We start from the raw sequence: 14213 nt of genomic DNA, 5'->3' as shown, positions 1-14213 counted from the left end.
TTCCTAAATCAATCTCTTTTATGAGCATGTGAAAGGCATGGTGCATCGGAGATTCTCAAAAATTACTGTACTTTGCATGATTGGAAACAAATGCGTGATTGCGAAATGCTGTGGTGTTACTTTTACAAAGACGGTCAATGAAAAAAAGAATGTGGACCAGGGCAATACTTTGAGTTTACAGGTTGTCCAAGGTCATTCATTATTAATACTATTAGTAATATCTTCGTTAAAGACTTTGATGGTGACAGCTCAAACATGAGAGGTTGAGCTTTATTAGCTCCACCTTGCGGAAATTCCGGATACTATTATTTTACTTGCGGTACCACGTGGTATTATGAGGTACTATGCGAGAATTTATGGTAACTCACGGTAGGCTGCGTCAAGTGCACCACAAAATAATGCAGTATCGCCTGCTTGTTTTGAATGGCTGCATCTGTACCTTATTTTTTTAGTAGATATTGATTTTTTGAGGATTTTTGTGCATATATTTCTTGAAACAAGCAATGGAATAAGCTTTCAATAACAAAAGTGGGTAACTTCCACTTCCACCATCTCACAACACCTGGTGTAAAAAAGTGCCTCCTGTTCTGTTTTAAACACACTTCTCCAAAGCTTCCACTTCTGTTCTTTCTTCCACAAATAGAGCGTGTGTTTTATTTTTTCACACCCATTAGATTAACTTGGTTATTGTCAGCAGCCACATCACCCTGCAACTCACAACTGGCACCCACTGAAGTTAAGCAGGTATGAGCCTGGTCAGTACCTGGATGAGAGACCTCCTGGGAAAAACTAAGGTTACTGCTGGAGAGGTGTTAGTGGGGCCAGCAGGGGGCGCTCACTCCGCGGTCCATGTGGGGCCACTATACTGTAAAAAGGCACCGTCCTTCAGATGAGACGTAAAACCGAGGTCGTGGGTGAGGAGAATTGGCTAAGGTGATGTTAGCATGGACGTCTGAGGGAAAGACATCATCAACTAAGGGTAACTATGGACGAAAGTGCATACTTCTCAATTGTGATGTTCTATCAATCAACTGCAACACAACTGGCACCCACTGAAGTTAAGCAGGTGTGAGCCTGCTCAGTACCTGGATGGGAGACCTCCTGGGAAAAATGTAGGTTGCTGCTGTTAAAAAAGACACCGTCCTTTGGAGGAGACGTAGAACTGAGACTCTCTATGGTCATTAAAAATCCCTGGGTGTTTCTCAAAAAGAACAAGGCATCCTGGCAAATTTCCCTTTGGCCCTTACCAGTCATGGCCTCCTAATAATCCCCATCTATGAACTGGCTTCATTACTCTGTTATCCTCCCCACTAATAGCTGATGTGTGGTGAGCGCTCTGGCGCATCATCCAGGTGGATGCTGCACATTGGTGATGGTGGAGGGGAGTCCCCCATTACCTGTAAAGTGCTTTGAGTGGAGTGTCCAAAAAAGCGCTATACAAGTGTAAGGAATTATTGTTGTTGCTTTCACAACTCTTGAATTTGACAAATATTTCAGCCTAAATGACAGCTCTCTTAACCTATTAGGGTTGAGCATTTCTGTGTTCCTGGTCAGCAATAAAAACCTACAAAAGGTGAAAACAAGACCATTGACAATCTACAGTCTTACCAAATTCTGAGATCCTAGAAGTCTCAAAGAACCTCAAGGTTACATTCAGAGATCTACAGGCCACCCTTACTATGTGAGAAAATTGTGAGACCATCTGTCCATCAGCTAAAGCTGAACTGAAAATGGACCATGCAACAGGATCCAAAAAACACAAGCAGATCTTCAAACAGAATGGCTCAAAAAAGAAACCGAATTTTGTAATGACAAAATCAAAGTCCAGACCTAAACACCATAAATTGTTGTGTCCTTAAACATCACAGAGCTTAAGTAAGTTATGTAAGTAAGAGTAGGCCAGAATTCCTCTGAGGCACTATGAGAAAATTATCAACTCTTACAGGAAACATTTAATTCAATTTATTGCTGCTAAAGGGGGTGTCTTCTGTTTTAGCTACCTACTGTACAGACAAAATTCAGCACTTGTCAATGTTGAATATTATTCTTCTTTAATTTATTTCCCAGATTGTAAAGCTTTAGCTATCTCTCCTGTTGTGATATCATATTCAAATGAGATTACAAACAGTCCCGGGATAAAATTAGGAATAGCACAGAACCTAATTCATATAGTAACAACACTTTGCTGATTACATCACCCAAATCTGAACACACTCCTTATCTGTTCTTAGCATGCATGCATTTCTTTGAGTGTGTTCTGCCTGATATTTGAGAAGTAATCCTCTATGAAGAATCTTTTCATAAGTCTCCTTACTTCTTCTTCTGTTGCTTGTTCATAGAACCTTACCCTTTAGAGTATGCAAATATACTTCAAAGCATTAAACACGGTGAATTTTCAGTCACAATATAATCAACTCACCATTAACACATATGCTTGAAGGCTCAACCGTTAAAATTTCTGTGCAGGACTGCTTCAAAATCTGTAAACAAAAACACATTGTTATTACAATTGTTACGTCCCAGTGTGTGGTCTCTGTGTGTTTTTTTTTATGTTCCACACTGCTGACCCTTGATTGTTCTCCCTCCCCCACTGGCCCACCATTACACCACTGTTTCAGTATGATGTCATCATCAATTAGCTCTCAGCCAATCAGAACACATCTTATTCAGCATATAACATGGAGGTTTTCTGAAGGAAGAGGCCTTTCGTTTGACTTTGGTCCCGTTTGGTTTTGGTTATTGCTTCGGCTTCATTGGTTTGTTTTGCTTTGCTTTGTGTGTGTATTTTCGTATAGCTTTGGCTTTGTTGTTTTGTTGGTTTTTGTTAGTTTGTGTTTATCCTTGTTTTGTCATTACCTTGCCCTACGTGTTATATGTTCAACTTTTGTGTTCTTTGTACCCTGTTCCTGTTGATTACTCATTTTCCCTTATTTGTATTCCTAGTTCACTTGTATTTTTGTGTGAACTTGTGTATAAGGTTAGTTTAGGTTGTTGGGTACATTCTACACACTTAGTTAATTTTGTATTAGTAACAGTAGTTTAATACGGGTGAGTGCCATTTGTCTTGTATGGTTTTGGGTAGTCAGGGAAGGTAAGTTAGGGTGTTGAAGACGCCGAAGACCGTGTGTTTCGGGTTTTCTTTTGTAGTCAGATTAGCTTTCCCTCACTTTCCTAGCCAGCTCCATTTTGTTAGTTATTTTCTTTTCTTTGGCACCACTCTAGTTCCTTACCCTTGTTATCACGCTTCCTAGTCCCTCACCAAAACCCACCTGCTTCCAAAAGAATTATCCTAAATGTTACACCCCTTTACCCCAAGACACCTGGGGTCGAAACACAATAATTACATAAATATTATCCACTGTCATTAAACTAAAATAAAACAGGGGTAGACTGCAGGTCAGTGCATATTTACAACTAAAGATGTACTGTGCCATACACAATTATTCGCCACCTTCCAGTGATCTCTGATTTTGTTGAAATTATGTATACACACTTTTAAATCTCTAATCAAAGCTCAGGTGCTCAAACATAACTGCAAGTTAAAACCATAATATGCTGACTACATAATTTAGTTTAGGAGCACACAACTATTTTGACAAGTCTCCCATTTAACTGAATGGTCTCTGTGTGCAATAATAGTGGTTCTGTGATTTCAGAGACAGGTGTATTTATTCTGAAAGGTCACTGTGAAGCCCAAGAAAATTTTAAAAACAACTCAGGGATAAAAATATAGCTACAGTATACCTTTAAGATAGAAATGCACATATTAGGAAAATGGTAGAAAATCTTATACATTAAAAACTGGAAAGTTTATTACATCATCCTGGCACTACCTAGATCTGTCTGTCCCTCCTCAATGAGCAGTCAGGCAAGGACAAAACGGGTTAATGATACCATTGTGAGGCCAGCAACAATTTAGAAAGAACTACAGAGTTCAAAAGCTGGATTGGGAGAAAATGTCCATGAGACAACAATATCTCAGTCAGTCCACAAAGACAACTTGTATGTACTAAAAAAACTTTAAAAAATCTCATATCACACATGAAGTTTGCAACAAAGCACTTAAGGAAATCTGCAAACATGCAGCAAAATGTGTTGCAGACAGATTACACAAAAACTTAAATTTTGGTTAAAATACTAAGCTTTACATCTGGTGCAAACCCAATACAGTGTATTATCCATTTAAGACCATCCCTTGCTGTCAAGCTTGGAAGTGGCAGCACTATGTTATGTGGTTACTTCTCATCATCATGGACTGGGAAGCTAGTCAAAACGGAGAAAAACATAGAACAGAATACAGGCAAATCTTAGAAAAAAAAGTCTTCTAAAGATCTTAAACTGGGATAGAAATTAATTTACAGCAGGAAATATATGTCATTGTCAAGACCAAATTTACAACAGAGTAGATTAACAAGAAGAAAATTAATGTCCTTTAGAGGCCCATTCAAAGTCCTGAGATGGATCCAATAGAAAACTGACCACTTATTAAGTACCTTTCCTTGCAAAACTATGCTAAAACTAAAAACCTTCCAATTACCAACCATAGTAATCCAATTAGATTTTCTTCATGGTTGATGAATCACCAGAATTTAGCCAATAATAGAGATCATACCAATAGTGAGGATACCTAATATGCATATATTACTATTTGTACAAAATAATTCATGTTATAACACCGTTAAATATTGTGTTGGGCTAACAGTTACTAACAATTAGTAACAGTACTAAATACTTCACATTTCAATATTGTTCTTTGTAACAGAAGAGACTATAGTTATCATAATATCTTCATTATATTAATATCGTTATTAATCATTTTTGTTGGACATACATTTCACTTTGTGAATTAGCCTGGCTACTAAAGCTAATTTTATTATTTCTTCTTCTTAGTCACTCTTGCATCTTTATCCTGTTTTTAAATTCTAGTAATGTACGTACATGTATAACAAAGATTTCAATTACATAAACATAGGTACTGCAACCACACATTCCTGTTATTTTATGGTTAAACAGATACTGTACATTGCAGGGCATCCAGTTAAATAGTAACTCAACTACTCAAACTTGATAAAACTGTTTTACATTCAAGCAACCACATAGTTAAATATTCATCACTTCAACAGAATACAGATTAAAGTGTTGTCAAGACATTTTGCTGAACAATGCAGGAAAAAAAATATCACTGCTTTGAAGAAAATACGATAGAACCACAATTACAGCAAAACCCTCAGTTAAACAAACGTTGATCTACAGCCATTCAAAACGAGTTGGGTATGCTGCGGTACAACACGGTAGGCGTGTCGCAATATACCGTATGCAAATTAGATTATGTTAATAGTATCCGGAATCACCTTGTAAAACCAGCTGGTGGAGCTAATAAAGCTTAACTTCTCCTGTACAGCATTTGAGCTGTCACCAGAAAACATCCGGTTTCGAATCCCAATCACTGCTGAGGGACAATCTTTATTCAATTAAGTTGTATACTCTTTAGACTTTTAAATTTAAACTCTGTATTACAGCATTAAAAAGTTGGTATATTTTATGAAAGCAAGATTGCTCAGTTGGACAAAAGTACACAGCTTACCACCTTTATCATAAATATTTTAATTATGCAGAAATATTTTATGCATCAAAGTCTTTACCGAACATATTACTAATAGTATTAATAATGAATGACATTGGACAAGCTGTAAACTCAAAGTATTACCCTGGTCCGCATTCTTTGTAACCGTCTTTGTAAACGAAAATACTTTTTCATTGACAAAAAGTAACACCACAGCATTTCGTTGATCCGATCACGCATTCGTTTCCAATCATACAAAGTATGGCTTTCACATGCTCATAAAAGAACATAACATATTACTGTATGTAAACTGTACTCTATATAGCTGGTCTTGGTAGTTTAAAGAAAAAATACACACCAGTATTTGGTGGTAAACATAATGGTTTTCAGCTTTAGAAAAATATTATATTGAGCACATTACTAGTTGTAATGATATATGACTAAATGATATATGTTTATAATCTTCTCACTCTTACTGTAGAAAACAATATAATAATTGTAGAAACAGAGTCTGTTTCATCAGCTATTCTGAGGAAGGAAATGACAACAAGGAAATGTGGTTTTTCTGAAAACTATGTGCAAGTGTGCAAGTCACTATGCAACAAAAGTTGTTCTGCACCTGCTACAGGAAAAGTCTGTAGAATAAATATAACCTTCAAGAGCATATTTTGCATTTGTGAGGATGTAGCTGCAGTGAAAGAAGGGTGGGTACAGTATTAAATACAGTGCCTTGCAGAATTATGCATTATCTTTCAATCATTAACCAAACTGACAGAACTTGAGAAAGCTTGGAAAGAAGAATGGGCAAAAAGGGACTCTACAGAAATTTAATTTCTTTCACCCATAAAAGTGTTCAGTTTGTGCATCAAAGCTTTGATTAAGAATATTCACTTAAATGTGTATGCATCATTTATAATTCAACAAAATGGGATGCAATTTGAAAAGGATTAATAATTTTACATGGAATGTTACAAAGTCCATTTGGATATTTCACTTTCTTTAATCACTTGGCACCACATACATGAGAAAAACAATGGTATCTTACATTACTATGAATCAAATCTGTTAACAGAGATAAGAAAGTTAAAAATCATAAAACACAGATACCTCTTCATTAAGAGTTAAAAGCAACCGAACTATTTAAGATCATCACTAAAAATATCTTATAACATTTCCAAGCATGCATAAGTTATGTTAGACTTGTCTTGTAACCTTCCCAATTTTATGTCAAGAGTTCCACCTATTACCCCAGATCCAATTAATTTAGTTGTACTCACAGAAAGCCAGAAAGTTAAGCATCCAAAAAGTCTAACCACTTCAGTATGCGAAGAATTCAAACCAAGACTATAGCACAAAGGTCTACTAGAAAGTTTTGCTTCACTGTACAGAACATCTTTGATCTGGAAGTTGTAAGATATTAATACAACACTAAAACACTAAACAAAGCAGACACACTCATATTAACGATCTATAAAAAACTGCAGCCTGCCTAAGCAAAATTTCTTAATTTGCACTGGAATGATCTCATTGCCCTGTTAGGACATCCTGCCTCTACAGCACTTTTGCAGCAGGAGAGAAATAAAATCTAGATCTAGAGAAATAAAATCCATGACTCAAGTTATTTTTTTCTACTACAAAACCATTATTTTGTACACAGTATTCCTGGCAGATCAGTCTGAAAAAGAGTTCAGCAAATGGAAAATATCACAGATGAAATTGGCCAGTGCTTTACGTAGGATGTTTTTGCTTTGGCAACTTCACACAAGCATGCACTTGGAGGGATCAGCCCCTTCGTATCCCAAGTGAACAGTCCGCAATTCAAATAATCACAGTCTATTATGATTCTCAAAGTGACCACTAAACTTGAATTCCATTGCGGCCATTATCTGCCAAGTTGCTCTTTTTTAATACCAGTCATTTTTAATGCTTGACAGCTATGTTGTATGTGTTCCTTCCTCCAGGAAAGAAACCTCATGTAATACTCATGTTGATGTAGCAAATGTTTCCATTTAGGAGAGAAAAAATAATATTCTGATAAACTGCATAAAATTAAAATCCTACAAAAGTACAAGAACATTATCTCAAAAGCATGTCAGGTGTCTGTAAAGTTAATTTCTTTTTAACTTTTCTCATTTACATTTTAACTTGGATTTAGTATTGAAACTTAAGTTTTAAATTAAAAAAAATCCTTATTATATGCTTTTCTTTTATTCATTTTTTAGCAAACTAAAATGTTTGTGTGGTTTTGCCATAAAAAGTCAGTTAACGCTATGGTAACTTATGGACAGCTGCCAGTTCGACTACAGTATCACTTGTCTGCCTGCCTTATTAGTCGATCTTTTTATCCAAAAACAGACTACAGGGGTTAAGAAATTGTTCTCTGAAAGTAACAAGGGCAGATATGGAGGAGGTGAAAAAAGCAACATATGCTCAAGCATTCTGGTCACTTACTGACTTTAATCACCAATTAAAGATAATCAAATAGCAGGCTTTTCAAACTGTCACAAGATGGAGATGTATGTATGTCATTAAATGCCTCTGGTCTGATTTGTGAAGAAGCAACTCATATTTGGTTTATGTAGAAAATTAATCCATGATCAGAAAATCACTTATTTCTGGCCAGGATTGCTGCAAAGTGAAATATGTTCCAGAAGTGTATGGTGCATGTCAGGTCTACACCAGTCCATTGCAGTGCATATGCTCACAGACGCACAAGGGACAACTTAGAGATACCAATTAAAAGACAGCATGTCTTTGGAAAGTGGACGGAAAGTAAAGCACCTAGTTAAAATCCATGTGAACAGAGAGATCATGCAAACTCCAAACAGAAAGAGCCCAAGACCTGAAGCAAGTCCAGGACACAAGAACTGTTACCATGAGCAGCACAAACAACCACTCCCCCCATGATAAATTCAACCCACCACCCACAATAATTTCATAAATATGACATGCACAGACTAAACATACTGTACATTGGGAAAGGGAGAATGAAACAACTACAGATAATAAATATCCTGAAAACAATCTTCCTTTTTTGGATGAAAACATTGGTCATCTGAAGTTTTATTTTTTTCTAGCTCAAAATAACGGTAAGGTCTGATATCTGTCCCCATGTACTGACATACTAAACACATGGTTTTATTCACACCTAAATCCTGTATGTATAGGATAGTAACTACTACAGTATTTCTACAGTAATTCATTTTAACCACAGTAAATCAGAGAAAGATTAAAATCAATACACTAGCATTCAACTCCTAATATATACTGTATATTTACAAAACGGAATGTTGTTCATTTTTTACATTTAAAAAACATATTCTGTAGTAGGACCTATGGCATTATCAGGGTTAGTTAATTGGATTTCCCTTCTTCATTTTTGCAAAAAAAAAAACTTACCTAGAGTTCTAGAGTTCTCTAGTGGCCTTCATGTTTATTGTAATTTCCTTTTTGAAATGCAATTTATTGCAATCACTACTTAGTTCCAGTATGTAGTACAGTTGTGCTTGTCAACACTTAGATATGTGTATGCTAAGAAGACCTCAAATGCTGTTTGCTGAAGAGCAGAATATCACAGACACAGTGGCTACATATATATGCTACATAAATATATTTTGCAGTATGCTGATTTGTTTGCATTTACAAAACATGGCAATGATACGTTTTATTCCCAGTCATAAATATCTCCCCAACTTTGCCACAAAGTTGACATTAAACCCTGAATCACTTATGAAAACTACCTAAATACTGCATACTATGATGCTGTTAAGTGATTTAATTAATCAGCTCTCATTCGCCAATTTGTTGCTACATTATGAAAAATTATGAAATTATGAAAAAAGGCTTCCTGAATCATCTGCCTTTGGTCAGCTAGGTAGGATAGTGAACATAAAAACTCACAGCACAGTTTGCTTTTCAAAAACCCATTAACCATATCTTCGTGTATACAGATGCAGCCATTCAAAGTGCGCGGCACAGACACGTACCAGAGGTAATTGGCTACGGCCTCGCACATCGTGATGCGCGATAATGCAAAATACCACGGTACGTGATTGGTTGACCGACAGGGGCACTCGTGGTACGTTGGTCGGTTGTAGAAAGATTTAAATGTCTTTACTGTGCCCGTTTTAGTATTGAATATTTATATGGAATTTTACCACTGAAGGGAAATCTTAGTAGCTGAGCATAAAAAGAATAGGAGCATACTGTAACACGTGTGAAGGCCATAAAATCCGGCTGGATTCAAACACCCAACGTATGATGGGTGAGTCAGGAAGCTAACCCACAGTGCCACTGGCAAGGTCACATGAGGAGTGTTGAAAAAGCCCTACAGAAACATTATCAACAGACAATGTACAGCGTGTACTATTCTTGTGTTGCGGTGCATGAATATAATTATATCGTTATTAATTTCTTTAGATACGCGATTCCATATTATATTCCCTTTTAATCAAATTCTAAAAGTATGCTTGTTGACTCCGGTATCACGTTAGTTAAAGACTTCGATGCTTAAAATGTTTAGGGAGAAATGGAATACTGGTGTGTATTTTTTCTTTAAAGTACCGAGACCAGCCATATACTGTATGTTTATGTTCCAAAATTAATATCGTTTATGGCCTTCACACGCGTTACAGTATGCTCCTATTCTTTTTATGCTCAGCTACTAAGATTTCCCTTCAGTGGTAAAATTCCATATAAATATTCAATACTTAAACGGGCACAGTAAAGACATTAAATATACATATACATACTGTATACAGTACAGTTTGCATACAGTAATATGTTTATGTTCCTAAATCAATCTCTTTTATGAGCATGTGAAAGGCATGGTGAATCGGAGATTCTCAAAAATTACTGTACTTTGCATGATTGGAAACAAAAGCGTGATTGCGAAATGCTGTGGTGTTACTTTTACAAAGACGGTCAATGAAAAAAAGAATGTGGACCAGGGCAATACTTTGCGTTTACAGCTTGTCCAAGGTCATTCATTATAAATACTATTAGTAATATTTTCCGTAAAGACTTTGATGGCGACAGCTCAAACATGAGAGGTTGAGCTTTATTAGCTCCACCTTGCGGAAATTCCGGATACTATTATTTTACTTGCAGTACCACGTGGTATTATGAGGTATTATGCGTCAAGCGCACCGCAAAATAATGCGGTATCGCCCACTTGTTTTGAATGGCTGCATCTGTATATGTCGATTGTTCTGCTTGAAATCCCTGAATAGTTATTTGGAAAATAATATATTGCACCATATTATTGTTTTTGTTGTTGTTAAAAATGGGGGGATGTGAAAATGGTGAATATCAGGAACTGACTAAGCAGTTTAGTCAATAAGTAAAATAATTATTCATAACCCCCAACTTGTAAGTGATTTCTTCAGAATACATCAGAGTGGTTGGTAAAATTAAAGGCACGTGAATTCTCTGTCACAGCTTTGGTGAAAAGAGTAATAATTTAGGCACACTTGGTTAAATAAATGTTTCTTAACAATAATAACACAACACTACACTCCACACAACATAAATATACAATACACAAGTTATTCTACGTATTCCATATGTACAGACAAGGCATTCCAGAAGCCTAACATTCTAATCACTCAGAAAATGCCAGACTGCTACTCAGTATTTGATAAAGCCTACAGACACCAAAATAAGAGATAAGCTGCCTTCTAAAATAAATGCAATATAACCTGCAGTTAAATCTCTCTCTGCAAATGCAGATAACAAAACATAAATGGGAGTCTATCTCCCTATTCTAAAAAAGCACCCTCAAGTAGGAAAGGCAGACTATCTAAGGTATCTTTTATTCAGGAAATCAAAGTTCCTTAAAAACACAGAATAGCAAGCTCTCTCTAGCAAGAGTCAAACACTTAGCTCCAAATCAGATTTTGTCTGGATGATCACAAAATAGGGGCCTGGTGCAAGCTTCAAGTTCCAACTCAGCCTAACTCCTCTCTCTCTTGTGGAGAACTTTCACTTCTCCTTTTCCTCTTCTTCCCTGTTGTCTCAATATGATCTTATATGGTGTGTTCTGGGACTGCTGATTGGCATTTAATTATTTATGCATAACTTAAATAACTTAACTTGCTTTTGATCACAGACTCTGGACCCCCTACATCTCAGCAAACATCCCCTCTGCTTTGAGCTGGAAATGTTTACACTGCCAGGTGTTACACACTTAATCTAAACTCTTAGACACACTTCTTAGTCACCTATAACTATAATATTATTAACCTGTAGTCTAAGACTCAATGAAGAAATATTTTACAAAACTAGAAGGGCCTTTTGCCAAGACAAACAATGGAGGATAAAAAGCAGGAGAAGAATGCATCTGAAAGAAAGGAGGATTAATTTGAGGAGTTCAGTTTTGTAATATTTTGTTTGCATTGTTGAAAATGTATAACCAAATTACTTATTGGTTTCTAAGTACATAAAATGTTAAAGATATATACATTTATAACCATATTTATAAAAAGATCTGAGGTGTTTTCAAAGTTTTTTCATTCCAATATATACAATGGAAACAAGTAAAGTGAATTTCTAATCTTAACTTCAAGATGTAGTCATCCTTCAATACAAAACTCCTTCATCTATTTGTCATTCAAACTAGAAATTCTACAATAACACAACACTTAAAAGTTGTTGACCATTACTAAACTGTGGAGTTCATGTAATCTTAGGTCTTATGGTCTGGAAGATACTGTAAGTGTTATGCAGTGCCGATTTCAGATTGAGCAATACCCTAGAAAATTAGACATCTAAATATAACAGTATTTTATATTATAACCATAAATGAAAATCAATTTACCAAATACATTTACCTAATTTACCAAATGTGTAGCCTTCTGTCCTTTAATTGTTTCACATTTTCTTTTATGTCACATAGGAATTTTATTAAATGTTTTATTCTCTTTTAACTTGGTTACTAAACTGACATTTTTTATTGTCCTTATAGTGGCAATGAACAATGGAACGCTCATGGATTATAATATAGCGAGCTGCACCCAGGCAGTTCAAAACCCGATCTGAGAACTATTTTTGGTTTGTTTCTTACATAGTCGAATATATAAAAATAGTCCACTATTATAACTTGTTGTGAACGTTATGTGCCTCTTTCAGGTTTACATCCGAATTGAGAAAATCTATATTTTGTCTTCATCCAAATTTCAGGAGCCAGTAATCAGCCAACAATTTAACTTTAAATTTAAAACTTGAAACCATATACTGTACAGTTGCAAGAAAAAGTTTGTGAACCCTTTGGAATTACCTGGATGTCTGCATTAATTTCTCATACAAATGTGGTCTGATCTTTAACTAAGTCAAAATAACAGACAAACACAATCTTCCTAAAATAATAACACTCAATTGTACTTCTTCTTGTCAATATTGAACACATCGTTTAAACATTCACAGTCCAGACTGGAAAAAAAAATTGTGAACCTTTGTATTTAGTAACTGGTAGAACCTTCTTTAACAGCCATAACCGAATGTTTCTTGTCGTTGCTGATGAGACAGTTAGGATGAATTTTAGACCATTCTTCCTTTCAAAAAATGTTTCAGTTCATTGATATTTCTGGGATTGCTCTTCAGGTGATTCCACAGCTTCTCAATTGGGTTGAGGTCTGGACTCTGATTTGGCAATTCCAGAACACATATTTTCTTCTGTTTAAGCCATTCTGTTGTTGAATGACTCCTGTCTCCAATAAGCTTTTAGAGAAGTCATTAGCCTAGAGGTTCACATACCTTTTCCAACCTCAACTGAATCTTTAAACGATGTGTTCAGTACTGACAAGAAGAAGTACAATTGTGTTATTAGTTTAAGCAGATTGTGATTGTCTATTATTGTGACTTAGTTGAAGATCAGACCACATTTTTTTGAGTAATTAATGCAGAAATCCAGGTAATTCCAAAGGGATTCTTGCAACTGTATTATACTGTACAGTACTGCACAGTCTAAAGATTTACTCGGAGGTTGTTTCTGGCAAAATTGGCTGCGGCATGAGTGCGTGTATCTGGATGAATTATTATAAGTGATGGTTTCCTTATTAAGGATTTCTTCACAGAATTCTTTAAGTTAAACAAAGGAGAGAAGAAGGGTTATTTTTACAATTGCCAGTAACCGGAGAACTGCTTATAGATGTGTTGAAACCATACCATGACAGTAAAGATGTGTTACACCTTTAAGTGAGCCAGCGACTGTTGTTTACTATGTTGTGACACTGTTGTGTGGCTTTTTATATTTGTAAAATATTCCAATTTAAATGCAATATGGAAAATATTATTCATAATATTAATAATGAATGACCACGGACAAGCTGTAAACTGATGGAGTTACAGAGAAGACACCTTGAGTAAGGTCTATTCAGCTCGGAATTAACCTTTAGAGCGATCCTTTTGGTTATATTTTTTACATAGCTGGATGTGTAAAAATAGTTTGTTATTGTAGCTTGTTGCGCACATGATGTGCCTCTTTCAGGTTTACATCTGCATTAAGAAAATCAATATTTTGTTTTTATACAAATTTCACCAATGAGAAATTTAACTTTAAATTTTGATTAAGAAAATATTTCACACATTCTGCACTGTAATGGCTTTGAAACCATACAGTATGATAAAGTATATACAGTATATTTATACAGTA

The 14213-nt window shown here is 35.6% G+C and overlaps 1 protein-coding gene across 1 annotated transcript in view; it reads right to left on the bottom strand.

Annotated features, from left to right (window-relative positions):
* The window catches only part of antxr2a (ANTXR cell adhesion molecule 2a), a 234761-nt gene that overhangs the window by 193863 nt on the left and 26685 nt on the right, over nucleotides 1–14213 (bottom strand). Inside the window, exon 8 of the mRNA XM_088911903.1 lies at nucleotides 2420–2480. Within this exon, the coding sequence (XP_088768029.1) occupies nucleotides 2420–2480 (61 nt within the window). The remainder of the gene's footprint in view (nucleotides 1–2419; nucleotides 2481–14213) is intronic.

The sequence above is a fragment of the Atractosteus spatula genome, chromosome 3 (genome assembly GCF_055471065.1).
Source record: "Atractosteus spatula isolate fAtrSpa1 chromosome 3, fAtrSpa1.hap1, whole genome shotgun sequence".
NCBI lineage: Eukaryota > Metazoa > Chordata > Actinopteri > Semionotiformes > Lepisosteidae > Atractosteus > Atractosteus spatula.
The sequence above is the reverse complement of the archived record's forward strand: the minus strand, read 5'-3'. Positions and strand labels throughout refer to the sequence as shown.